Source organism: Postia placenta, assembly GCF_002117355.1.
Source record: "Postia placenta MAD-698-R-SB12 unplaced genomic scaffold POSPLAscaffold_16, whole genome shotgun sequence".
Lineage (NCBI taxonomy): Eukaryota > Fungi > Basidiomycota > Agaricomycetes > Polyporales > Adustoporiaceae > Rhodonia > Rhodonia placenta.
Genome location: NW_020169847.1, coordinates 707754 through 733052, shown reverse-complemented (window position 1 = coordinate 733052; position 25299 = coordinate 707754). Strand labels below are relative to the sequence as shown.

The 25299-nt window shown below is 52.0% G+C and overlaps 6 protein-coding genes across 6 annotated transcripts; 2 read left to right on the top strand and 4 right to left on the bottom strand.

Moving 5' to 3' along the window:
* Positions 1-2274: 2274 nt before the first annotated feature.
* On the bottom strand, positions 2275-10110 carry POSPLADRAFT_1154787 (hypothetical protein; the record flags this gene model as incomplete). The annotated part of the gene is made up of 31 exons (XM_024486885.1): positions 2275-2399; positions 2458-2724; positions 2777-2921; positions 2972-3039; positions 3097-3208; positions 3260-3403; positions 3462-3719; positions 3795-3851; positions 3892-4200; positions 4249-4555; positions 4607-4698; positions 4748-4925; positions 4973-5115; positions 5179-5333; positions 5386-5446; positions 5498-5694; positions 5789-5891; positions 5943-6073; positions 6135-6430; positions 6482-6635; positions 6687-7116; positions 7188-7323; positions 7383-7629; positions 7687-8206; positions 8277-8378; positions 8419-8734; positions 8784-8870; positions 8924-9129; positions 9204-9513; positions 9565-9660; positions 9737-10110. 31 exons carry the CDS (start codon positions 10108-10110, stop codon positions 2275-2277), a joined length of 6126 nt encoding a protein of 2041 aa, XP_024334835.1.
* A 256-nt stretch (positions 10111-10366) lies between these two features.
* On the top strand, positions 10367-13407 carry POSPLADRAFT_1155368 (hypothetical protein; the record flags this gene model as incomplete). The annotated part of the gene is made up of 10 exons (XM_024486937.1): positions 10367-10591; positions 10638-11348; positions 11402-11536; positions 11588-11670; positions 11723-11766; positions 11818-12064; positions 12120-12301; positions 12352-12568; positions 12625-12876; positions 12933-13407. The coding sequence occupies 10 exons, from the start codon at positions 10367-10369 to the stop codon at positions 13405-13407; spliced, it is 2571 nt and encodes an 856-aa protein (XP_024334834.1).
* Positions 13408-14588: 1181 nt separating this feature from the next.
* On the top strand, positions 14589-17614 carry POSPLADRAFT_1154935 (hypothetical protein; the record flags this gene model as incomplete). The annotated part of the gene is made up of 6 exons (XM_024486896.1): positions 14589-15134; positions 15192-15347; positions 15405-16254; positions 16458-16476; positions 16499-17505; positions 17589-17614. The coding sequence occupies 6 exons, from the start codon at positions 14589-14591 to the stop codon at positions 17612-17614; spliced, it is 2604 nt and encodes an 867-aa protein (XP_024334833.1).
* Positions 17615-18156: 542 nt separating this feature from the next.
* On the bottom strand, positions 18157-20198 carry POSPLADRAFT_1061124 (hypothetical protein; the record flags this gene model as incomplete). Its single annotated transcript, XM_024481345.1, has 3 exons — positions 18157-19236; positions 19287-19723; positions 19796-20198. The coding sequence occupies 3 exons, from the start codon at positions 20196-20198 to the stop codon at positions 18157-18159; spliced, it is 1920 nt and encodes a 639-aa protein (XP_024334832.1).
* Positions 20199-20725: 527 nt separating this feature from the next.
* Positions 20726-22223, bottom strand: POSPLADRAFT_1061123 (hypothetical protein; the record flags this gene model as incomplete). The annotated part of the gene is made up of 3 exons (XM_024481344.1): positions 20726-21040; positions 21091-21824; positions 21881-22223. 3 exons carry the CDS (start codon positions 22221-22223, stop codon positions 20726-20728), a joined length of 1392 nt encoding a protein of 463 aa, XP_024334831.1.
* Positions 22224-23456: 1233 nt separating this feature from the next.
* Positions 23457-24539, bottom strand: POSPLADRAFT_1061122 (hypothetical protein; the record flags this gene model as incomplete). The annotated part of the gene is made up of 2 exons (XM_024481343.1): positions 23457-24285; positions 24337-24539. 2 exons carry the CDS (start codon positions 24537-24539, stop codon positions 23457-23459), a joined length of 1032 nt encoding a protein of 343 aa, XP_024334830.1.
* Positions 24540-25299: the final 760 nt, after the last annotated feature.

Genomic DNA, 25299 nt, shown 5'->3' with positions numbered 1-25299 from the left:
ACTTCGACACTCTGTTTAATTTCCGTGAGCTGCGAAACACGAGGGGAGGAGCCGTCAGCGATGTGGCTGGAAGGACAAAGGAATAGAGAGCTCTACACTCAGGTGAAAGTGAGAAACGTGGTTGGTCCCTGCCTTGGAGGAGACAATGCTTGACTGCTGTGAAGTTTGTGAGCCGCCCGGTGCTTGCACCTGTGGATCGTGCCTTCGTTCAGGTGCGTGGTCACTGACTGAATTACGGTGGCTCAAGGGCTCAAATTACAGACGCGTGTTTACTTGAATAGTAGCGGTAACAGCAAGGTCAGATGAATTCAGCCAAGTGGCACAGATCCAAGATGATCTCCGGCGCCCGCGCGCGGCAGCCACAGACGCGTTCATCACGTGGAAGGTTGGCACAAGTCACACGCCACACTTCCACCGCAGAGAAGTTGAGGTTCCTAGGTATCTATCGCATTCTTCTTACCTTGTAAAGTACAGTCACGTATTTCACATCAGATATAAGCCGTTTCACTGTACACTTTGACTTATGACTGTGGCTATTGATTAGTGATCTTCTGCCTTCAAAGGAGGCCGGTATTACTTCCCAACTTCCCGTACGACAAACCGGATTAATGTGCCACCACCGAGCGATCAATCCACTGGAGAAGACTCGCATGCCCAAATATGCATGCATACCAACTCATTAAGTGCTGCTCCACTGCAGCTCGTCTGCTGCACTACCCCCGCCGATATTGATGTTGTATGCCTTCATGTGTGCGGATTCCATCAGCCTGACTCACACGAAGCCATGCATGGCGAAACCATTTATTGGTGAGTTGCTTGCTGTCATCCGTCTTCAGCTTGACGTGATGAGTCATAGGATTGTCGTCGTGAATGAACACATTCGTGCGGCACAGCGGTGGGGCGGTAATTGTTTGTTTTGATTCTTTATTCTGGGCTGTCTTATTTGACAGTGGCGTGCTATCCTCAGAGTGGCAAGTAATGAAGAAGAATAGGGTGGGTATCCGATTTCGCTTATATCGACCCGTATACATGGATCACTAATGTCATCAATAATCGCTATGTCAGCATGAACATCATCACAGCCACAGAGTAAGATTCGGAGAAGACATGACTCGAATCACTAAGACTACTCCGCTTGGCGCTTCAGTCCATCGGCGACCGCCTGGAATCCCTGCTGCAACTCACTAGAAAGGAGTGCGCGCACAAAATACGCACCGGGGCCCGCCATGACCTCCCGCGTCTCGTACAGTGTCTTCCTGTCCTCAACGACACTCAGCGCCTGCCACCGCTTCGCGCGCAGTAATCAGGACGGCATTAGATCCTTCCACGCCACACGGTGCACCGTTGGGTCGACCGCGAGGTGGGCGTGTGGGACCGGTCGGACGTCGGTGGTATGTGCACCTCCATGAGGAGGTACCATCCCTCGTGCGGTGTCTGGTTGGGCAGCGGCTCCTTGGACGAGATGTCCACGATTATCTGTTTGTGTCTGCTGCTCCCGAGTGTCAGCTAGCGGTGTCCACTGTCTACGCAAGGACATGCACACCGTACACGAAGACGCCTGGTGTTCCTGAACGTAGATACACGTCGCAGCCCGAGCATGCCCTCATTGTTCGAGAACGTGTCAGTAATTCGGCTCCAAATGACAAAAGAGAAAGCGACTCTACCTCAGCCACCCGGCCTCTCCGTTTGTTGATCGTGGTTTTGACCGTGAAAGTAACCAAATTCTGTGTTACGGTGGCTCGTGGGCTAAATACGCAGGCGCGCAGTCAGTCGAAAGGTACCGGTAGAAGCGAAATCGAATAAGCGCCGCCAATGTGGATCCAACCTCGACCTCAGGCGACACATTGCCGAGAAATCGCAAGTCTGCAGGCAGCTCTCTCTCGACTATGACGGCTCTGCAATCTTCACTATTAGTGGCCGACAACAACGCAAGCAAGCATAAAAAGCCAGTGAAGCGAACGAACCATGCACATTACTAGAGTAGAGACATAGACGATTGGGACAGGGCTCGAGCGTGGAGCATTCATAATATCATATTTGCATTCATGGCACCGCAGGTGGGGCATTAATTACTGGTGCACCGGTGAGCACAAGCCGCATCGAGACCCATAAATGTCACGTCGTTCCGACCTTGAAGTGATGACGATGAAGCGCACAGGCATAGTGGCCACTCTCGTATATTGGTGTGCCCACAAATGGAGAGCGCCAAGTTAGCATAGCTTTAACATGTTCTTTGAAGTGTAGATATAGCAGATGATTTCAGGGTTGGAATCCTCACACATGAATCTTACCCGCTATACTCTCCACGGCCTCCTTTAGTCTATGCGCTTCGCGAACGACGCTGTCGTTTTCGTCCTCCGCACATTCAGCAATGAACGTGGCAGTTTCTGCGACAAAGCCTATACAAACACTAAGATCAGAGACGCCCCACAATGTCGTCGTGTTTATGCGACTCACCTAGCAATTTACCACCATGTGCCCTCCACAACGCTTCATTGCACGCCAAGCTGTACAAGCGCAACCGAGAATCCTCAGAGCGAGTGTGCATCAATATGTCGAGGTTCATCGATTTGAGCAATGTGTCGTCGTTGACAGCGTCCATGGCTGCTACAAGGCAATCCGACAGAATTTTCTTGCCATCATTGCCGTCAATGTGTATGCAGACAGGAATCTGCTTGATAAGGGCAGAGACTAATTGTTGCATCTTATCGCCCCGCCAGAATCCTTCGAAGGTATATATAGATCACCACCCACAAGATGCGTTGCGCGCACTCACCACCTTCATCGAAAGTCAGAGTCTTCGTGAGCACTATCACCAGCGACGTCCAGAGGTTAGGTCCTTGAGATACATCGGCAGCATATTGATCCAGTATCCGAAGGAATGGATGTCTGAGGAACGACAAATATGGAACCACAAGGGCCTACGAGTGGTGTCAGTAGGGGGACAGACGACGTTTTAGTTTTTGTCCACCTTGAAGTATTCCAGCAAAGCGCTGTATATGTTGCAGAATGTGACGGCCCGAGATACATTTGCACTCGCTGCGGAATGACATCATAGGTTTAAGATTAGTGACTCCAGTGCATTTAGTTGCTTACATGTAGTATCCGTGAATGCCCAGTCAGACAACCTCCTGAACAACGGCCGGAAGGCAGTCTCATTGAGCTTGACAACTAATTCAAGAAATGCCGAAATCAAGTCACGCTGGATCTAAAACAAACGTGAGAGGAATAATGGCCGAAGGTACCCATATGTACCTACCAACGAATTCTGTCCCGTGCTAACAATCTCGAAAGCATCCTGGAAGAGTTTGGAGAGCGGGCGCAGGTGTTCTAGGACAACAGGCCTCGCCGCGGTGCGTAGCGATCGTCTCAGGAAGACAAAGAAACCGACCATCTGTTCTACCTCCATCTGTCGGGTATGAGCATCAAGTAGTAGGACTGTTCGAGGTGAACAAACTCACAGACTCAGTACTCGAAGACAAAGCGGACCATGCAGAGGATGATGTTGATAATAGCATCTTGGACGGAAGGCGTTTCGTCATAGTCTTCACCACTGGTGTCATAATGTTCGTGTCGGCCTTTGCTGTAGTCGTACATGAACCCAAGAAGAGGTTCATGACAAGAAGTATTTCAACCTCGCCCCAAAAGGTGGGGATTGAGGAGAGCGTTGACTGTAGAACCTCAAGAGCTTCGGTGGGGGGGCGGCGTGCTAGATCACTCTATGAGAAGATTGATAGCTATTGTCTAGGATTATACGTACCGCCCGTGCTACCTACATCCACGAATTCACGAACGGAGGCAGCACATTCTTGCACAATCCTCCTGATATGCGGAATAATTCGGGGGCCAAGCTTTGAGCTACGAAGAATTAAGCAATAGTATTTGACAAACGCGATACGAAATATACCATAGCGATAGGAGAGCGCTAAATGCAGCTGGGGCGATTGAATGCCTTCGCGCGATATCGAGCACGAGTGGTATCATGACTGCAAGTGAGCTTTCTTCTCCAGGACACTGAGTTTGGCTGATGGATCGCAGAGCGGAAAATGCGGCGATCAGCAAGTCATCGTCAGGATTGGACGCCAATATCTTCTTGATAGTCGAGTTAATTTTGACAACTACAGCTGTCATAGTACGACGTGTCTCGTCCGTGACACTAGTCAAGCGTTCACCCAGAAGATTCAAGGCACCCATTTGGACCTGTTCTATTGGTGAGCAGCAACCGTTTCATAGTAGCAATACACTCACTTTAGCATCTCGAGAGTGTATCATCAAGGTCACACCCATGACGAACACGGATGCGGACATGATGCGCAATGTGCTAGTCATTGCGGATCGGGCTGCGGCGATGACTTTGTCAAGACCTTGGTCGGGATCGGGTAGAACAGCCACTTTTAGGAGTAGGGACAGCAGGTCCGAAATCGAGTCATTTTCGCTGAGCTGATTGGAACGAGAAATCGCTGTGCTTTCTCTCAGGGCGTAATCGCAGAATAGGATGAAAGATAAGGCCCGTCGACGCCATATCGCTGAGGCCTGGACTCCTCGGTCGTCATCCCTAGACATGCCTCTGAGAAATGCAAGATATGCGACTACTAGCTCTGCTTACGACGGTGGTGCCAAGAAGGTAGCTTCGGGCTGATCGCCATCGTTGGCTTTGGCAAGCATACGCAGAACTTCCCGCATGATTTCGACAAGGACCTAGGGAGAAATTTTGAGATAGAGCATATGAGGACAAAACGGGACCGACCACAATGCGCTGCTGTGTCGAATAATGCTCTATAGCTGCAAGACCAAGCGACAGAGATGTCCGCGCATCCTCGGAATTTTGCTTTACTACTCGGTTGGAGACCCGGTCGACAAGTAGCATACATATAGGGGCGAGGAACTCATCCGGGCCGAGGACGTCGATGAGTTGCAAAAATAACCTGGGGCCAACTGAGTTCAATCGATCAAAGAAAATAATCATGCTTACTGCGTGCGGCGGTGACGAGGAATATGGTTGGAGGCGTCAGTGAAGATACACAAGAAATCCCTCGAGCCAACATAAAGATCCAACGCCGAAGTATATGTCGTCTTCAATGATGTAACCATGACGGGGACTATACTCTCGATTGTCTTGACGCATTCATGAGTTCCAATGTAGGCCAACCTAATAAACAGCCGACTAACCTTCTGGACGACACGGAAACTGTACGCATCGTCCCGGTGGAACACGTTGGAGCCCATGAAAGTGAAGACTGGCATGATATTGTGCAGAACCGCATCTGGTGCCAGTCTGGCAAGACTGGCCATTAGAAGGAGAGCTTGGTGGAATGTCTGAGGATCTTCGGCGGCTAGAGCAGACTAAGACTTTGTCGTGTATTATATATGAGGGATGAGACACACCTCTAATGAGGTCGACAAGGACGTCAAGCCGTACGAGTCCTGGTGAGATACTCGACGAGTCCTAAGCGACAAATTCAACATTCTGAACGCATTAGAGCAGGCAAACACTTACAGGTAAGCTTGTCACGACGCCCTCAACGGCGGTCATCAAGAGCTGCTCGGTGTATGCTCTGTCTGCTGAATTCATCGACGCGTCATGTGTGACCCTCTTCAGTGTTTCTAGCAGACATATCACCAAGTCCAACGACCCCTGCTGTGACATCGACGCCAGGACCTCAGCCAACAATGTCAGCGATGCCCTGGAGCTTTCTTGGGTCGCACTGGAGAAGCACCTCGTCAGTCCATCAGTAGGAAAGCGATGATATCATGACTAGCCTATCTAATTTTGCGCGTTTGGGTGCACGCTCACTTTGTTCCACTGCGGCAGGCTGGAAAATGACGAGAAGACGAATAGTGATTGCGATGTCGGTAAGGAGATTGCGGAGAATCTCCTTGCACTCTTTCGCCTTGATACGCTATCAGCCTGAATGCAACATAAAGAAAATGGCCGAACGAACCGCGTCGACGTTCTGAACAGAAATCTTTAAAAGGTGTGTAGAGAGTGCAACTTTGCGATCGGCAGAGAGCTTATCGAAAACGCCGTGTTGAAGTTGATATATAACGACGTCCTTCGCGTCTTTGACCAGGTCTGTGCAATACGGACCCTCAGTGTGGGAGCTGCTCGCGATAAAGAAGGATCATACTATCACAGAGCGCAGCTTGCACAATCTGTTCGTATATGGCCCAAGTGGATTTACTTGTATCGTTGAGGTCCGCAACAGAGGAGTCATCGAAGGACGACATAACTATTGGGAGCACGGCTTGCGCTTGGGAGTCAGGCGATTGATGGGAACCATCCATGTGTTCCTGAACAGTGGGAAGAAGCATCCGGGCCTTGACTTCGCTCGATGTCAACTCGACCGACTTCAAGAGAGACAATTTGAAATCAGGGAGTTGGCATGCGTTCACATGTGACAGTAGATAACACATGATCCGCTGTTTATACCTAGTGGTGGGCTTAGCTAGAAGACAAAAAAGGAGAACACAAGGGGCATACCCAGCTTGCTTCTTCGAATCCGATTTTTGGGTTGACAGGTACTCCTGATGTAGTACCCTGAGGTAACCAGAATCATGGACGAGGTGATTTTGCCCAGTACCCAATGTGGCCACGTATTTTCGGAAATCAGCCCAATCCAGGTATTGTAACACAGCTGAAGTACGGGTGAGAATACAAGTCTGCATATGGGAAGGACAGTACGCACTGGATTTATCACCGTATAGCATGTCGAATGCGTATACAGCGGAAGCTTGCTCAATAGTGGTCGTCATCTTCACCAGCACTACTACGCAGCTAAGAGCCGCCTCACGGACTCTGGGATCGGCGCTCTGCACAGCGAACAAGATAGCCGGAAGAATGGTCTGGAAATCGAGCCTATTTTGTATAGCATAGTCTGCCTCAAGGAAAGCCGCGGCATGACGAAGCGCCGAGACACGTATGTGGTTCTCGTAGTCATCCTGAGGTGCCAGCCAAATGCCAGTGAGGAAGATAAGAGCATCTGAGCCGAGGTTCATGAACAAAGCGCGAAGGAGCTGGGTCGACAGAAGCGGTAGCGACGCAGAGGAGTTACCGAGCTTGTAGACAGCGCGCATTAATTGCACGTAGCGAATTGGGCGTGTGTCGTTGGTAGCCGGCTCAAGTGGGATCTAAACGCAAAGTACGTGAGCAGACTTTTGAAAGAACTGAAACAAGGTTGTCAACCTACCGTCGAGGGCGTCTGCAACCAATCCAGCGTTAAAGCAGCCGGACGAGGGATCATCGGAAGGGTCGTCAACACAGAGATCTGAAGCCTATGGAAGGTATGGCGGCTTTTGGGCTTGAGGACAACAGCAGTCCCTAGACTCATATCCTGTAGATACTGCAGCATGTGTGATGAGTGAGATGAGCGCACACGCTGTACATGGAATGGCTTACCACACCCAGGTTGTCGACGCCGCGCATGAAATCTCCCATTCCTTCGAGGGTATTGAGCTTCATAGCCTGCAACACCCTGTGCGCGGCATTGATCTGGTGCTCCCCAGACAGGCGCGATAACAAGGCGCGAGCAACGAGGTAACCGAGGGCGCGCGCATAGGGACTTGAATCGTGCAGCTTGGCCAAGATGTTCTCGAAAAGACGATCATAGTAGTTGGATGCGAGGATGTTATCTGCATAGCAACGTGTTCAAACATCACCTTGGGTGGAAATAGGACTCATCCACTTACCCGCCATCTTGGCCGCCACGGCCATGTTGATCTTTGTCAACAGCTCGATATTCTTGTGGCTCCCATCGTCCTTCATGCCCTCCGCGCGGTGGCTCTCCTCCCACCGCACTGCATCAACGCACCCCCCAAGCAGCTCATACCGCACAATACCCATGTGCTCTTCGCGGTTATTCTCGCACGCCTCCAGAATCTCCCACACCACCGCGGCAGTCTTCTGCCGGGGTTTCGTGAAGAGGAGATACGAGAAGAACAGCTCGTCAACGATGCGGTCGGCGAGCGCGGCATCTGCCTCACGGAGCGGCGAGGAAAGGTGTGTCGCCACGAACGCGAGGTGCAGCCGCACGACGGTCCGGGAAGGGATGTCCTTCTGGTTATGAAGTATCTGTGTAAGGGTGGAAAGATAGCCGCTTGTGTCTTCGAGCACAAGAGGCAGGAGCAGCGTTGGCTGGGCGTAAAGCGCTTCGAGGACTGCAGGTTCCGTGTCTTCGATCCGCGCACGCAACGCAGCTTTCATGGCATCCTGCAGGCGGGCATTAATTAATGAGGTCGACCCCGTCGCGATGAATCCTATTATGTCATACCTTGTCGACCGCCGCCGATTCGCTGGACGATAATATGTTATAGAGATTTCCAATGGCCCTTGCACGCACGCTTGCGTCCGCGCTTATTGATGCGACAACTATGTCGAAGTCCTGCTTGCCGCTGGAGCTGAGCAACGCCTGCGACATCGACCGTGTTCAGCCCCTGTGTTTGTTTACTAAGCGAGGAAATGCCCACGATAGATAGCGAGTCTACAATCTGATCCAATAGTTCACGCTTGTCTTCGTCCTCCATCGCAGCCTTGGAAGCATCCTGGACAATGTCTGGATGGCGCTGATACAGATTCGACAAAGCCCTACGCGCGTTAAGCATAGACGGATCAGTAGCATCGCCCAACTCGGCGAGCTTCTGTAGCAGTGCGGTTGCTCCGTGTCGTAGAATATCCGCTGGGGTCTTAGTATACGTAAGGATTGACTCCAGCAGATCGAGGGCGGGTTCTTTTGCCAGTCTAGACGCAAATAAGCAGAATGCACGGAGTTGTAGCTGGGGGTACGCACTGTGTCGTCAGTGCGACCACCAAGGGGTCGATCAGCTTTTCGGCTCCTACCCAAGAATACACATCCCGTAGTTCGGAATCGACAGCACTACCTTCAATGTCAGTATATGCGCATCTGATGTATCTTTCTCCGATACATACGGTAGCCGCATGATTGCAGTGACCAGGGAACGTGGAAACTTTTCCAGTGTATCTTGAGGGGCGCAGATACACAGCAATGTGCGCACGAATTGCTTAGCAGAGACCTGCTGTGCGCAGGATGCGACAGTAGAGAGTATCGCTTTAAGCACTTTTGGGGTGATACGGCATTTTTGCGAGAGGGCAGCAATTACTAACAGACTGCCGAGCTGCATGTAGAGACACGACGTTAAGACAGCGGAGGAAATAAGATGGACAATCGTACAACTGATTCCTGGAATACGGAGGACTTGATTTTGCCGACATCGTCTGGCTCGAGCTGCAAAGGCTCCGTTGCCGCTGGCAGTAGGAATGCGGTCGTTCCCTCGTCTACATCTTTGTTCTGTGCGAGGAAGTCAAGTAGCACGCCTGTGTGGAATATCACCAGAGCCTTATGGGCACCAGCACCTGCTGATTTCAGTGCATTGGGCAGTAGACCGGACACGAAGCGTGCAAGATCCGTGTCCTTGAGCATTTCGGTCACGAGAGCACCACGTGGTAGGGGTTTTGCTGTGGTTTTATACGCGGCGAGGAACCGAAACATTGAATTGTCGCTATGAGAAGTTGAGTGAAGGAAACAGCAGGAAAATCTCAGGCGGACGCACTCGATATGGAGCAGTGTCACAATTTTGGCAAAATGGGGTGATTCATGGTACGGAATGAAGAGCGTTAGTAACTCTTGGACGTTGAACTCGTTGATTCTGTGAAGTGCTTGATGTCAGACTCTCGTTGCGATAGCAGTGTGTTTTTAAGAGCAGAGAAACCTGTGTTCCTCACCTGAACCGTCGCACAAGCCATTCCAGTACCTTTCCCGCAGGCGCTTCCAAAAGGTACGGGCCCAGCAATGGTAGGAAGGACGCAATATGACCGTTCAACTCCGCGTTTGCCCCAGACGTCAGGAGTGTCCGGTCGGTAGCTTTCGCAGTATCAGAGAAGAGCGGGCGTTCGAAAGATCCAATCGACGGATCCATAGCCATAAGTTGCGTAAATCCATTAAGACCCAGAGCATGTATCGCATCGAGGTCATGCTTTTGCGCCTCCTTCAGAGAGAACAGGTACGAGTCGGCAGGTTTTCGTCGTGAACGATCGACCAGAAGAGATGCATTGAGTGACGCGCCCTGCGCAAGCTGCGCTGCAAGACTTGAAACCATCGAGAGAGAAAACCACTATGCGTCGAGACCACTGCAAAGGCCGCGCATAAGCGACTAATAGAGAGAATAACCAAGAAAGCCAAACACCGGATGGAAAAATAGCTTACCTAATAAACCGATCGATCATTCAAGATCAATCTGGATCGCAGATTCGCAGATGATATCACGTGTGCCATTTGCTCTACGTGTTCGCCTACGTGTTATAATCACTTTGGACAAAGACGTGCAACCTCACTTTCCATCTTATGTTTGCGCCATGATCATCTTATTCTACTTCTCGCTCGTTCTCAGCTTATTATCCAGCGATGTGCTTGCATCTGTGCTCGCCATCGACTATGGCGCTGACTGGATCAAGGCCTCGCTCATGAAGCCCGGCATCCCGTTCGACGTGCTCCTAAACAAAGACTCGAAGCGCAAGATTCAGTCTTCGGTCGGATGGAAGCAAAATGACAGGTTGTTTGGGTCAGATGCAGCAGCAGTTGTAAGTGGCACGCTCGACCTTCACTCGTCATGCTCACTTCGTGCAGGCAGGACGTTACCCCGCCGACTATTTCTCGTCATTGAAGCTCCTGCAGGCAGTACCATACGACTCGGATGCGGTATCGTTCTACAAGTCCATCTCTACAGCAGACGTTGTCGAAACCGACCGCGGGACTGTAGCCCTACGCCGCCCAGACGGCACGGAGTGGTCTGCTGAGGAACTCATTGCGATGCAGTTTGCGTACGTCAAGCAGCTAGCAGAGGATCTAGCCGGAGAGAAAGTGTACGACGTCATCGTTGCCGTGCCGCCATACTACACGCAGTTTGAGCGTGACGCCGTTGTGGACGCGATTGAGATCGCCGGTCTGCGCACGCTTGCGCTCATTAACGATGGTACAGCGGTGGCAGTCAATTATGCCATGACACGCACGTTCCCCACGCCCGAGTACCATATCATCTACGACGCCGGCGCGTCCTCCATCCGTGCGACCGTCGTCGGGTTCTCGTCCGTGGCGACGGACCCCAAGTCCAAGTCGCTCACAAAAGACAGTGTGCAGATCTCAGTCGCAGGCGTCGGCTTTGACCGCACGATTGGCGGGACGGAGCTTGACCGCCGGCTGCGAGAGATCATGATCAACGACTTCCAGCGAAGGTACAAGCGGGATATACGCAGTGACAAGCGGGGTATGGCGAAGCTATGGAAAGAGACTAGTCGTGTGAAAGCAATATTAAGCGCGAATGCAGAGGCAATGGCATCGGTAAGGTATGCCAATTGGCGCCGCGTACGTGTCCCCGCTGATGTGTATTATAGGTGGAGAGCGTGGCGTTCGACATCGACTACCGATCAAAGATTACTCGCGCGGACTTTGAGATTGCGTGCAAGGACTTGAAAGGGGAGTTTGCGCGCCCCATATTTGATGCCTTAGCGAATGCCGGCATGACATTGGTGAGTGTGATCAAAAAGCTGCTTTCGAGACTCTGGGCTGACCCCTGGCAGAACGATATATCGTCGGTCATTTTGACGGGTGGTGCATCGAGGACACCCATGATCCAAGCGGCACTCAAGGCCGCTGTCGGAGAGTGAGTGTGGATACCGCAGCTGGCTTGTAGCCGCATCTGACGTAGTTGATAGCAAGATTGCGATGAACGTGAATGCGGATGAGGCTGCTGTTCTCGGTAAGAATTACCCATTCATTTTGAATGAGCGATATTCTCACTTCCAAATAGGAGCGGCCCTCCACGGGGCGGGTCTGAGCAAGCAATTTAAGACAAAAGATATTCGAGTGCAAGATATCGGTGCCTACGACATTCAGGTTTCCTATCCTGCGGAGGCAAAGACGCCCAACGCACGTCCGCGCACGATCAATACGCTCGTGTTCCCCGCGGGCTCGAAGACGGGCAGCAGGAAGACGCTTACGTTCAAGCGCTCGGATGACTTTCCCGTCAAAATGGCGTACAAGAGCCGCCCTGACTCGTGCGTGATAAGAACAGTGTAACTGTGTGCAGTGACATTAAGCGGTACGATGCAGTGCGTTCCCTACGGAGGTTCTGCAAGCAGACATCATCGGCGTGGCGGACGCGCTTCAGAATCTGACAGAAAACGGCGCGACTGATCCCGTTGTGAAAGCTACGGTCGTCCTATCCGAGTCTGGATTCACGTCTGTGCACGACGCTGTCGCGTTTGGCGAGATCAAGGACGAATCATTCACAGGTATGTCCCGGCAATTCGGACGTCATCTCTCCGTCACGTCGCGTCCACAGGAAAGCTGAAAGGACTGTTTGGAGGGGGTGCGTCTTCCTCGGTGGAGATGCCTGAGGACGGTGACGAAGGTACAGTCGGGGAGCAGGTGCCGCTTTCGGAGTCATCATCAGTGGCGTCTTCGGTGAAGAAGAACGAAACGATCGCTCTCGACGTGCAAGTCAAATTCCCCACGCTCTCGCCTATGTCAATGCAGGGAAAGCGTCAAGCGCGCTCACGGTAAGGGGTATTTTTTTCATTACCAGCAGGCCAACGTAGCTGAGCATGTGCTGCAGACTGCTGGCCGTCGATAGTGAAGAGGCTGCTAAACGCCACAGAGAAGAAGCTCATAATACGCTAGAAGCCTACATGTATCGCCTCCGGGACTTGCTGGAGGACACGAGCCCAACAACTCCGTTCTTCAAGTGCTCACAGGATGGTGAAAGGAAAAGAATATCTGAGAAACTGCAGGAGACGTTCACGTGGTTGTCCGATTATGGAGACGACGCCGATACGCGAGAGCTGATCGAGAAGCGAACGGCACTAGAGTGAGGATGCATGTATCCTGACCGCTGTCTATGGCACTGACCACTGATCGATGCAGGGACCTCGAGCGACCGGTTGTTCATCGATACAAGGAGATCGAAGAATTCCCCAAGGCGCTGAACAATAGCCAGATGTGGAATTGGAACACGCGCGTGTTCCTCGGCCAAGCCAAGCACGATCTGGTGGATGCGGAGGAAGGTGGCCAGCCGTCGAAGTACACCGCCGAGGAGATTGTGGCGCTCGAGAAGGTCCTGCACGAACATGAGCGGTGGCTGGACGAGTGGGTCGAGAAGCAAAAGTCAGTCAAGATGAACGAAGACCCCGTCATCTTGACAAGCGAGATGCGGGCGCGAGCAAAGACGCTAGAGAACCACCTACAGAAGCTGGTGAAGAAGAAACCGCCAAAGGTGCCGAAGAAGAAGACCAATGCGCAAGCCACGACGCCTGTGGAAGAGACACCGGAGCAGGAGAGGCCAAGTGGCACATCATCATCTAATGAGGGTGCTGCACATGATCATCACGATGAACTGTAGACTAGGAAGACTGGAATAATTTTAATTGCCTCTTGTGGCGTGATCACACAGATGAGAAGGACATGCTCACTATGAAGCTCCTTTGTCTCAACCGCGACTGTTCCTGCTTCGGTGCCCGAACTGGAAACGCGCGCGCGCCCCACTCCGACGAGCCTTCCCTCCTTCGAACCTGCAACTACGCACATTGCTCAACGACCCCGATGCTCTACCGCACCTCTTCGACTACATCAAAGCGACCGGCCGCTTCGCGGCCGGACGGAACGACCGCACGAATTCCCACTGACTCTGCGTCGAAGTATGATAGCTTCCCCATACCGGACGAATGCTCCGAGCATTCCCACTACGCCTTGAACGTACGCATCCCGCCATCACAGGACTTCCTTTTACTAGACATTTCTTAATCCACTACCTACACACACTTACTCTTACCTCACCCTGCGCCCATGCCTTACATTACGCCCTCACCCGGCCCTTTGATAAGCTGACCCGCGAGACGCCCTCATCTACCACCACGTCGAACCACGTTCGAAAGCTCGCTCGCGCTCCAACTACTCCATGCTACCGGACAGCCCATCGATATTACCTCTCCAGCTACGCAGTGTACTCGCAGGTATTATCCGACATAGGGTAAAGCCCTCAAGCGGATATAAAACTGGATAAAAAAAATATAAAAAAAACCGCGACTGGCCCCTGCTGAACACATTTTTCCCTTGCTCGCAATGATGTGGTCGAGCATTGAGCATGCAAGGCAGGGTGTACATTAATGCACGTGGGCGGATCTCGATGGAATTGGATTACACAGCTTGCTATATACACGTGACTGACGCATGTGTGGCGTCGCTGGATGTGGTTGAGTTGGCCCTTCTTGCTACTTGCATGTGTATTTGCGCCTTCACAAACTGTTACGTCATACGCCATTGACTGCACACAATAGCAGACCTGCAGCTTCCCTCGTATCTGGTGGCTTGCTTTCCTTCATATCCGAAGCTTCTTTCATTTACCGCGCAGCGTGGTGCGCCTACATTGTTGTGCGTGTTAGGTGACTGATCTTATGTGCCTCTCTTTCCAGATCCGAAAGGCGCGAACCTCGAGCCACCTTGTCCACCCAGACCTATGTATAAAATGCAGTCCGTAACAGCATTCGAAGAGTATACTGCCCAACCGGTACGCCCTTGCCCTCCATGGAAACAGCCAAGCTAACCGAGACTCCTCCTAATGCACACAAAATCGGACTTGCATACCAGTACGGTGATACGAAGACTGGGCGCCATGCGGTCATTGAGGACATCGGATCAGTCGTGCCTGAAGTCCTTGTTTCTGATTTTCTCAACTGCTTACTCCCACCGCTGGATAACATCAATGTGCCTGGTGTAGTTGACGCATTGCGTCGAGAGGGACACATCAAGGAGAATGAAGAGGGCGAATTCTGCTGGGCTTTGTTCCTGGACAGTCCTTCTTGCATCGACGGGTTGGAAGACAAATGCTTCAAGCCGCTCGAAGATTTATCAAAGGAAATCTTCAAGCAATCTGGCATAAAGAAAGAACAGACTTTCATATTTACCCAAAATCCGCGGCAGACACCGCAATCGGTGAACAGAGACTCCGCCAGTCGCCCCGATGGTTATTTTGTCAAGAAGGTCCAGTTGCCTGGCGACAAAGTCCACTGGATGGATGTCGGTCTTTCTGCAGAGTACAAGAAGGTAGACAATGATGACAATAGGACTGATGTGAGTTTCCGCATATTCGCTTCCCTGGTCGCAACTGAATGACATTACGGTCTACAGGACGTGATCAAAGTTATCTGGAGTATGCATCACTGCATGCGAGAAGACCCCCGCCGACGCTTCACGTACGGATTGACGATAGAGGACACAACCATGCGTATGTGGTTCTGTAATCGTACTGAGATCCTTGTGAGTGAAAAGCTGGACTTTGTGAAGGTATGTTGAAACCTGAGTTATCGGCGCCAGGTGGTTGCTGACACCACTGATGACTAGGATCATGGCGTTGTTGTTCACTTCTTCTTGGCTCTGATGACTGCTGACTACCATAAAGCCGGATGGGACCCTACTATCAAGCTCGTCGTGAAAGACGGTAAGATCATGGAGAATCTAGATAGGACACCGTGCCTCGATATTGAAGTCAAGTCCGAGGAAGGCGCCACAGTAACATATCGCACGACACGCCGCATTTCCGACCTCGGTGCACACCCTCTACGCGGCTCGGGTACTCGTGTCTGGGAAGTGAAGGTGCTTGGACCCGATGGGACACCCGAAGGTCCCGCGATGGTGCTAAAAGACTCCTGGATTGATCATGATCGCAAGCTAGAAGGGCACATCCTGCAAGAAATCCGTGCCGAAGCCTCAAAACGTGACGAAGCCTCAAAACGTGATGAAGCCTCAAAACGTGACGAAGCCTCAAAACGTGAGGCAAACTCGAAACATGACGCAAAGCCGAAACATAATCTTAGAAAGCATGTTGACCGGCTTTTTCTGACTGTCAAGCACCACGGTAATGTGTTTGTCGAGGGAAAGCAAGATCACACGCGGGACGTCATGACCGGAGGTCGAGAGTTCTCATCGGGCGGGAAGCTATTTGAAATCGACTCCAAGAGAGTGGAAGGTGGTCGACTCCGGTCCGTGGTGGAGGTGATGCGCTCTGAACCCCCAAGGCCAGGGCTTGGAGATCATCGGTCCCAGCACCAACGTCTGACATTACCCGAGAAGAAGCTCAAGAAGTACCCTTACAAGGTACACTATCGCATTGTGTTTGGAGAAGTTTGCGTTCCCATCTACACATTGACCTCTTTGCATGACGTCTTCGCGGTTCTTGTCGAGGCATTAGCTGGTAAGTGCTCCAGTTTCTTGAGTAGGAAGTCAACTGAATTGGCCGTGAATACTCCTCACGATAGCATTGGACCTCATGCACGACCTCGGTTGGATGCACCGAGACGTCAGTGCAGCAAATGTCCTAGCATCCTGTGATAATGAGGGCCGATGGCATGTGAGGCTCACTGATCTTGAGTACTCGAAGAACTGGAATGACCATAGTACCCATGAAATTCGTACTGTGCGTGTTTGGTTATCTTCAGTGTACTTGAACTTACCCAGTACTCAATCCAGGGAACTTTTGACTACATGTCTGTGGAAGTCGACTCCCTCATGTATTGGTTCCTCCCGGAAGAGGAAGATCTCTATCTACCAAGCATTCCACAAGCAGACGAGGGGGATACAAGAGGAGATATCCTCGACGATTGCTATTCCCCACCACCTGAGCCATTACCGGAGCCTATCATCGAGCCAACTCCTCCTTTCAGATATAACCCCATGCACGACCTCGAATCCATCTGGTGGATCGCAGTGGACTTTATCTTCAACCGAGAAGTTTTATCTGTGGGCGGGAAATCGGCCTCCGAGCTGGACATAAAGGGAACTGCCGACTTCGAAAAGCAACTTGAATTTGTCAACGAGCTTTTTTATGATAGGACCCGCAGAAGAGATATCTTCCAGAGAACCGGCACCTTTCAAGAACGCGTCGCCAATCTCCACGGGTCCGTCAGAGACATCGCCAAGGAGTTGGAAAAAGCCAGAAAGACTTTCTGCGAACAGTACCAAGATTTGGAGAAGACTCCTGAGTTGATCAAAGCTATCAACCCGCGCTCTGCCGCGAAAGTTTATAGATTCTCAAGCCGATTGTTTGTCAGCATCCGAAAGCACCTTGCACAATGTGACATAGAGGTGAAAGAGCTCGTGCGACCCCTGCCTATGGCGCAGAACGCGGCATCCAAGCGTCAAGCCGTATGCAAGGCCGAGGATGTCGCCGGGCAGGCACTAGAAGCTGGTCAAGACCATCAAGATAGATCTCGCAGTCGTTCTGAATCCCCTCTCGCTCATGTGCAGCGGAATAAGAGCAAGCGGCGCCGCCAAGCGTCGGACAGTGATTATGAGCCTGATAAAGACGAAGATTGCGAGCCAGGAAACTCGAGCACGGGCACAGTTGAGGGCCGCGCTTCACCTTCCGCGAGGCACCTTAGGAAGAAATTGAGACGCACACGTCCAGCCACTCCTGCTCGCGACACAGAGGGGGAAGAGAGTGGCGGTGAGTAGGAGTGAAGCTAGGTGCGACTACTCTACTCACTTGTGCTTAATTGATTCTTGATTCTGGAGATTCTCTTTCAACAGCGATGTTGTCATATCCTATGCCGTGATGGCCGCATCTCTCACTATGCTTTCCTTTGCTATGGACGAACAGACAGATCTCGAACGCGGACTCATTTATGATGGCTCAAATGGCAAACCGGAATATTGATCCTATACAGACGAATATTTAAACGCAATCTCAGCTACAGACTGCATTTTCTAGCTCCGTGTTTGTATCCCAGTTATGTGGAAGACCTCTGTCGAAAGGTGTACGTGTGCGGTGGAAAGTATTGTAACGACTGTTGTCGAGTGGCGAGTTGGTCTATTAAATATTCATTCATCTCTATGTATGTTCTCTGCCACCCACCATTTGAGATATGCAGGCCAAGATAAGCATCGGCGTAATTTAATGGAAAAGACAGTGAGCAGCATCGGCGTAATTTAATGGAAAAGACAGTGAGCACGAATGACTTCTTCGAGAACTGATGCGTGAACGTCATAAACGATATAGGACGCGGGGGCGCCTGCCAGGCAAGATTGTGTAACCTGACGCAAACTAGATTCGGACAGGACGCCCTCCGATGCAGATAGGTGATCATGCGCTATTTTATCATCTCGACGATGGCTCGTGGCTCGCAGGTCTATGTTCCTGTGCATCCCCTTCCTCCTCGTCCCACCTTGCCCCGTCTTCCTCCCCCATATCCTCAGAGGACGGGGGTGCCGCAAGCGCAAGCGCCGCATCCAGGCTATTCGCCCGGCTCCGCGTCGACGGCGTGCTAGTGCCCGCTTCGCTCACGCTCAAGTTGTTAGAGCGCGTCGACGGCCGCGACATGTGGTGCGGCCCGGGCGACGCACGCCGCACACTCGAGCCTGACTGCGAGCCGATGCTCATCATCTCGCGCGAACCGAGCGACTCAATGGTCGGCATCCGGTGCACCGTCCGGCCCAGCACCGGCACATAGTCGTCGTCTGCGTAGTCCGTGAGCGCAGGGAGTGGCGTTGCCGCACTCATCGAAGGAAACGTAGGGGGATAGTACTCCGATTGGGCGAGTGCGATGCCCTCCTCCGTCTCGCGCGAGATCTCGGCGACGAGATGTCGGAAGCGTTCCGCAAACGTGCTTAGTTCGCTGTCTGACATTGAGGATTGCGGGATCTCCTCGTCATCCTCGTACGTTGGGCCCCATGGAGGAGTAGTAGCATACACACCCGGTGCATGCCCCATCGGGCGTCCATATCTATCGATGTCGGTGCTCGCATGCAGATCTTCGGACGATGACTCTGACGCCGTGTCCCCTCTATCTGGCGGTTGCTCTGCAGGTAAACTTGCTTCCTTCTCTGTCTTTGGAGATGCAGCGGATGGCAGCTGGTAGACTTCTCTCGCCTTGCCCTCAGTGATACTCTGAGCGGAAATTCTAGATCGTGAATTACGCAATGGGCGATGTTCGCTTGAGCTTCCATAGCTCTCGTTGGTTGCATGTCCCTCAGACGTCGAGATAGACGGGTGACGAATGAATTTGGGTATTGAGACGGGAGAGGACACTGCTGAGGTGCTAGTGGGACAGCTGCCCGCCGAAGTAATGGTGGCCGTGACTGAGGGCGAAGACATGTCAGAATGAGGGCGGGACCGACGTCTACGCCGCGTTGGCTGCCGCGTGACGTCATATTGATAAGATGCTAAGTGATAGCAGCCCTTATAAAACACGGTCAGGTGGAACATTGTGAGGGAGTGAAGGGACATACGATGACGACGATGGTAAGTAACAGACGAACGAGAGCGCCCGCAAGCCAGAAGCCCCAAGATGGTCCTCTGGGACATGCCGAGCCGAGCCCGGACCAGAAGACATCGATGTCCCAATGACAACGACCTCGCAGGGTGTTGACAGGGTTGTCAGAATGTCTCCAGAGAAAGACGAAAACGAAGTTAACGATTGCAGGACCAAGCAGGAAAACAGACGACGAATAATTAAGGAGGGCTTGCAAGACGACATGGGGTGCTCGTGGCCTGTCTCTCCAGCCAAGGCGGGGTGCAAAGAACTTGAAAGCGAGCGAGGTGAGCGTGAAAGCAGTGGAGAGAGCAGTGCTTGTTCCGAGGGTGAGCACAATCACTTGTCGCTCGTAGTATTGATATATTGCAAATGCGACATAGTAACGGACGGCGTTGTATGTCGTCCATGCACCTAACAGGCAGGGTCAGTCAGATTTCGGACTAGGCCGCAGACCCTGGATATTCAATATCGGCGAGGTCTCACCAATGATAATCAAGAACGTCCGCCGAGACCACCGCAATCGGCGCAACCTCCTGCGGATCCGCCGCTCCCAGCGACTTCTGCGCTCGCTGGGTATCACCGGGTCGCCATCCAATGCGAGAGGCGCATCTGGAGTTCCATGGTTGTTCGGATATTGCGGCTGCGTCGAGAGCAAGTCCAGGTAAGCCGACGGCTCAGAATCGAGCGGGCGCAGGAGCGGTTCAGTGGGATGCGAATAATCCGAAGTGGACGCGGTGCGCAGTGTCACCGATGAAACCGAGGACAAATGTCGGTCGACTTGGATAGATGAGCCATGACGGAAACTCGGCGGGCTTGTATGAGCTAGCACAGGGGGAACAGAGGGTTCGGGCGCGAACAAGGCCTGGTGCAGGTACAAGGCTGCCATGGCAATCTGACCTGCCCGCCAACTCGTCGGCCAGTCGCAAGAGATAAGTTACTCAATATCAAGACGTAGACAACTATATGCTGAGTCCCCATCGACTATCCGTATATACCATGGAGGTAGACGTGCTAACGTTGCAGTCGGAACAGGACTGAGCCTGAGGTTATGGCACGTAGACGCACGTTTGAGGGCGCTCCGTTACCAGAAGCTGCTGATGGTTGTGAGGGTCGCACATTCGAATATGAAACATGAGGCAATTCAGACAGCTTCCGCGTATCCAGTGGGAATTAGTGGAGAGAGTGGACAAATGTCGTGTGAAGGTTGGTTCCGAAAAGCGAGATGATAAACTTGGAACCACCAATCATAACGTACGATCTTATGTAACCAATGCGGTAGATGCTGATATATAGATATGTGCCTTGATCAATTGGTATTTACAGTCACCTGTTACTACTTAGCCGTGCGGACATAAGTCAAGCAAAAATGCACAAATATAATATGGATGATAATCCTTCTCCGCTCACGCGCAATCACTGCAGGGCGCCCCAGAGGCCCAGACCGGTAAACACACTACCTAATCCAAACAAAAACCCAACGTACGCCGTCGTGTGCACGCCAACGCGGCGAAGGACAGGCGGTGTGTGCAGGAGGCAAAGGAAGAGGTGGAATAGCACGATGAGGGGGAAGGTGACGGCAAACGCGCGATTCGAGTAGATCGTTGGTAGATCCCCATCAGGAAACGCGATGCGCGATCGCAGGTAGGATGCCGCGAGGATGAGGGTCATTCCGAGCGTCAAGACGAATGCATCGATGCGTTGCAGGCACGATACGAAAACAGGTATTCTCTGCAGGGCATTGAGGGCGAAGTGCAAGGTATGTTGCGGCTAACACTTACAATGGGAGGGACGCCGTATATTTCCTCCAACTCCTCTCTCTCCTTGAGATTGACGAGCTGGTCCAAGTCTTTGTCCACGGCCAGCTTGATCGCACCCTCGACGTTCCTCGGCCGCCCATTGCTAGCCGTGCCGTTCTCAGAATTTTCTCGTCGTGGGCTCATTGGGAGCGTGTCTTCTGGAAGCACATGCTCTGGCATCCAACCGCTCGAGCGGTTCGTGTTCTGCCACTGCGCGACTGCGTCGCGCACCTTCTCCTGGGGCACCATCACGTCGCGGTACAGCGCCAGCTGCTCATATCCTTGCGCGATGCCCACTGAGACGTCTGCGAGCGCCCATCCTAGCGCGACCCACCAGACGCGGTGGAATGCGGGATCCCGCCAAGTCGGCAGCGGGTACTGCATCTCGTGGCGGACGTGCAGAAGCGGCAGAGCGGCAAGGCGGGCGGTCTGACTGAGGAGCACGTAAAGGGCATTGAAGCATACCACCTGCGAGACCGCATTGGGAATGATCGCAGAGCAGAGTGCGAACAGCGGGAAACGGAGCAGATAGGAGAGGCACCACAGGGCCGCCGAGACGAGCAACTCCGGGATCGGGGCATAGAAATACCTCGGATAGGGAGGCGGTTCTTCATGTCGGCTGTGCCATACCAGAGGAAGTGCGGCAAGAAATATAAATACCAGAAGAGAACTGAGTGGTACTAGGGTATATAGGGCCACTGTCCGTTTGTACGAGCCTGCATTCAAGACGCTCAGTAAAGCGGGCAAGACGTAGCAAAAATGCAGCACGTACCTAGGTAGTAGCCCCTCTCCTCCAAATCCAACTCAATTTCATCTGCCTCCGGTGACTGCTGTTCTTCCCCGGAAGCGTCCTCTTCCGGCACCCGGCCAAGCAGGCTTTCTCTCCTGTACCGTTCAGGGCTACTGCGCGCACTCGACCTACCCAACGCGCTCGTAGAACCGTAGCCCTGCCCTCCGGGCACTGTTTCAGAAGCAGTAGTTGGTACCGAGAGCGTCAAGAGTGGCCGGCGGTCCATCTCAGGGATATGTGAGACGTCGTCAGGTTGTGGGAGCTTTCCTTTGCCTGACCGCGAGAACGATGCAACGGCTGCATTGATAACGGTCCCGACTCCCATGGGAGAGAGCGGAGATGAGAGCTGGACCGCGTAATTAAGGCCGGTGTTTGTAGCGGTCAAACTACAGCACCGGTAAGCGCGCTCCAGAACTGTGGTACCTGAGGTTGAACGTTCTTCACTGAGAAACGTTGGGCGTCGTCAAACAAACGTTCTTGTGTCTCGTCATATAGCAGGTGCTCATAGGAGAGGGTAAAGAATTCGTTATGTATGTCTCGCCACGAGGCTAGCTCAAGGCGCCTTGAAGAACAGGAGCGAATTGGCGCGTGATCAACGCGTCTGAAATGCAAGAAAACGGTCACATGATTGATGTGCGACGCGGTGGCTGCAACCTTTCTGGACGCGTTTTGCTATGTCGCGGTAACAATTTGCGCGTTTCCACTGTCTCCGTAACAGGAAAGCAAGTTGTATCAATATATATCGTGAGTGGTCCATGAGCAGCAGATATTGGTGTCACCTGGACCCATCACAGGCACTCCTGTCCTGCGGGTATAACAACCCCGTCAGTCTTTGAAGCACAAGCCCTATGTAGCCATGCGAACGGCGACTGCTCGTGTCGATACAAAATTTTAGTGTGCATCCGTTGCCCATGATTAATGATGGTCGGGCTTGAACGTCGTGCCCGCGTCGTGAAGATGACCAGTTCTATTCATGGGCCGCGGGTGACTGATATATATTTTGTGCTAATTACGCGACACAAAGCTGTCAAGTACCAAGGCATCCCATCCCGGGAAAGTCTGCTTGCTCATAGAGCCCGACGGAATCACCAAGATGTGAATTTGATATTCAATATTTTCATATCACCTGAGGATGAGCGAACGTACAAACAGTAAATGAAACTGTCATGTAAAATAGCCTGGTGATGCTCGCAGTAGCCTACGCTCACAAGCAGCAAGGGTGTTCGGAAGTACCCTTGGTACAGTCGTTGACTTTTGCATGTATTGTATAAAGAGAAATTACCACATTGCACCTCAGAGTAAGCACAAGCACTCCAACCAGACATTACATAGACAACATAGATGAGACACAGAGGAACGCCCAGATGGTTCGGGAAGGCAAAAGCGCGAGTAGTCTGTAGAGCGTACGAGCAAATTATTTTGTCTTTGAGCGAGTGACTCTTGAGGCGACAACGGGTTTCAAGGGCATGGGCTTCAAGACAGCCTTGCTAGTAAGTGCTCGCTTGCGTGAGGTCGTTACAGTGGAGGTAGCCAGGACTGCATTCGTCACGGGGTCCATTTACCGGTTTGTGTCCTTTTCTGAGGCCTTCCGCGACATAGCCCTGGTCACAGGGCCTCCCTGAGTAGTAGCCACTGGTTGCTGTACAGTATTCACCTTACTGACCTTTACCATCTTCGTAGAGGTGGCTCGCGGAGGATTCGACTTCTGCTTCGCTGAAATGTCTACCGCCGTACTCTTCAACGACTTCTGCGCGATGGTCCCTGAGTCACCTCGGACAGCGGTCTTCCCTTTGCCTGTCCTCGACAAGGTTGAACTTGCTTTGGGAGCTGTCGCAATGATAATCTTCGGTTGAGTGTCGACTGACGTCCTCGACCCTGCCATCTTGGGCTTTGCGTTAGAGTTAGCGGGTATGCTTCTAGAGCGCCTGGTGACGACTTCCAAAGAAGTTGTGGCTACTGACTGCCGTACTCGGCCCCCACTAACGCCTGGCATAGTTGGAGCCTTCGATATGTTTGTCCTCACATCGGATGGCGGCTTACACTCGAGATCGCCGATCATCACGTCGCGTCGCAGTTTCCTGAGGATCGCGATGAAGGTCTGGATGAATTGGTCATACAGACCCTTCGCAACTTTATTATCGATATCTGCTGGGGTTTCTTCGGCCTTTCGGTAGCGGGCTGCAAGATTTGAGCGCAAATTCTCCAGATGTTCTCCGGCAGGTTGAACAGAGTTGTGTAGGTGTTGGACCTGGCCTACGAATGTCGCGCCGGTGAACATGGTCTTGACCCTCTTCGTCTGGGTATAGAACAGTTTTTTGGCGTAACTGTATTGCTGTGCGTGATCCCTCTTTTCATCGCTGTTTCTCGAGACAGGATTCCCATCAATGCTGACAATGGCTTTGTTAACAACAAAGTACGTTGCGACCCATCAGATGGACTCGAGGTCGTGAAGTGGATTATATCGGAATGAAACCGGTTGCACGCTGGTCGTGGCTTCACGCATCGTATCAATACTATTGTCGGATAGTGGGACGTCATTGAATACGTCGTCATCGTTGAGGTCCTCAATCGAGTTTTCATCTGGTATTGGAGTCTCGTCCGGCATCGATTCCAGGATTCCTGAGGAGAAATAATACTCCATGTTGTCTACTTCAACGGCCATAAAATCCAATGTGCCCTGTTTGAGGATGGAAAAAAATGAGTGAAAGTAGATCATATGTGAGATACATACTGTCACAGTTTCCCTAATTTTACCTAATTTTTCCGCTATTTCTGCGGACATATCAAAGGGTATAGGGACTTATCCATACTTATCCGTCCGCATATGGGTACAACTGCATATCTAAGGGGTTATCCGCTTAAATAAGCGACACATGATCTTGTTCTGGACACATCAGGCTGGACTCTGATGCTGGACCTTTTCTAGATAGAAACCAGACTCCTTCTGGACCATGACATCATTCTGACATCATAGGTAGGAGCTAGGCTCAGGCACTAGGCCATAGGCCGGTCAATTCTGGACCCTAGGCCCAGGGCAGGGCAGGGGCAGACTATGACATCATATATGACATCATAGAGCACATGATACTTAGTAATCCTTACCCAGCTAGGTACCAGGGGTCCATTACTGGTCCCTGGGGGGTTTTCCCTCATGTATATAAGGCAGCATCCTGGAGCACCCTGTCCCCCAGTTCTATTCACTTCGTTGTTGCGCTTAACAGCATTACCTCCCCATACTTAAGTGCTATTATCTCCCCCCCTCAATATCAAGCTATAAGGTGGGTTTGTAGGTTTTGTGATAGTTGAATAGAACTGCTTTAAGGTGCACTGGGCCCTGGCAAGGGTCCCTTGCTACCTGCTTTGTTACAGGGCCTATTGGTCGTTGCTATGTCAACATGCTG